Source organism: Suricata suricatta, chromosome 11, assembly GCF_006229205.1.
Source record: "Suricata suricatta isolate VVHF042 chromosome 11, meerkat_22Aug2017_6uvM2_HiC, whole genome shotgun sequence".
In the NCBI taxonomy this organism is placed as follows: Eukaryota; Metazoa; Chordata; class Mammalia; order Carnivora; family Herpestidae; genus Suricata; species Suricata suricatta.
In genome coordinates this window covers 50,963,161-50,964,443 of record NC_043710.1, presented here as the reverse complement: position 1 = coordinate 50,964,443, position 1,283 = coordinate 50,963,161, and the positions used below count along the sequence as shown (strand labels likewise).

Genomic DNA, 1,283 nt, shown 5'->3' with positions numbered 1-1,283 from the left:
TCGCCAAGGCTGGTCTTGCCACCTTCCTGAGGGGTGTGCTGCTCATCGTCCCATTCACTTTCCTCACCAGGCGTCTGCCTTACTGCCAGGGCAACTTCATTCCCCATACCTACTGCGATCATATGTCCGTGGCCAAGTTGTCCTGTGGCAATTTCAAGGTCAACGCTGTCTATGGTCTGATGGTTGCTCTCCTGATTGGTGTGTTTGACATCTGCTCTATTTCCGTGTCTTACACTATGATATTGAGAGCAGTAGTGAACCTGTCATCTGCAGATGCTCGTCACAAAGCCTTCAGCACCTGTACATCTCATATCTGTGCCATTGTGATCACGTATGTTCCAGCTTTTTTTACATTTTTTGCCCACCGTTTTGGAGGACACAACATACCTCATCACGTACACATCATTATAGCCAACCTTTACCTGCTCCTGCCTCCTACCCTGAACCCCATTGTTTATGGAGCCAAGACCAAGCAGATCCGAGAAGGTGTGATCAAGTTTTTACTTGGAGATAAGGTTGTCTTTCCTCAAAACAAATAAATTGGAAAATAGACATACTGTTTAGTGGGAGGGGGGATAAAAAAAAATGTATGACCAAAATGGTACTAAACACAGGAGTCCCTCTCATATGTAGATTTTCTGAAACCTTTGCAAATATCTACTATGAAATCTTTCTTCTGTAAAGATCTGTCAAAAAGGAAATGCAGAATAAAAAAGTCAAATACCCATTTATTTCAAGTTTTATGTTTCACATAGGGTTTATAGACTTCTATGTCTAGGGAGCACTGGCCGATAATAAGGTAGGGATGCAGGTCTGGTGTTAATGCTCTGCTGTGTGTGAGAAGAGGCTATAGTGGTGGAGCAGGGATCTGCTCTCCATAAAGAAAAAATTTACCCCAACCAAGCACATTATTGCCATGGGTAATGTAGGCCCAGTGTTACAATATCCTCCAGTATCTTTAAAGACAAGCTGGATTTAGATGTTTTCTCTCAAATTGAATAAATCCAATTTTAATTATTGAATAAATGATTTTTTAAAAGTATCCTACTTATTATTCCAGACACGTCTACGAGTTATTTTTTTCCATTTCAACAGTTCAACCTCCATTTAAGATGTGCTTATGATATATAATTATGATCTTATCACCGAAATAGACAAAAGCATGATTAAATTACTAGTATGTGTTATAATTCATTCACTCATTCATTAAGTTTTTGAGATAATGGAGTGCCTGGGTGGCTCAGTCAGTTAAGCCTCCGACTTCGGCTCAGGTCAGATCTCAC

The 1,283-nt window shown here is 40.3% G+C and overlaps 1 protein-coding gene across 1 annotated transcript in view; it reads left to right on the top strand.

Annotated features, from left to right (window-relative positions):
* Positions 1–539, top strand: part of LOC115272541 (olfactory receptor 52N2-like) — a 6,164-nt gene extending 5,625 nt beyond the window's left edge. The window contains exon 2 of the mRNA XM_029915584.1: positions 9–539. Within this exon, the coding sequence (XP_029771444.1) occupies positions 9–539 (531 nt within the window). The remainder of the gene's footprint in view (positions 1–8) is intronic.
* Positions 540–1,283: the final 744 nt, after the last annotated feature.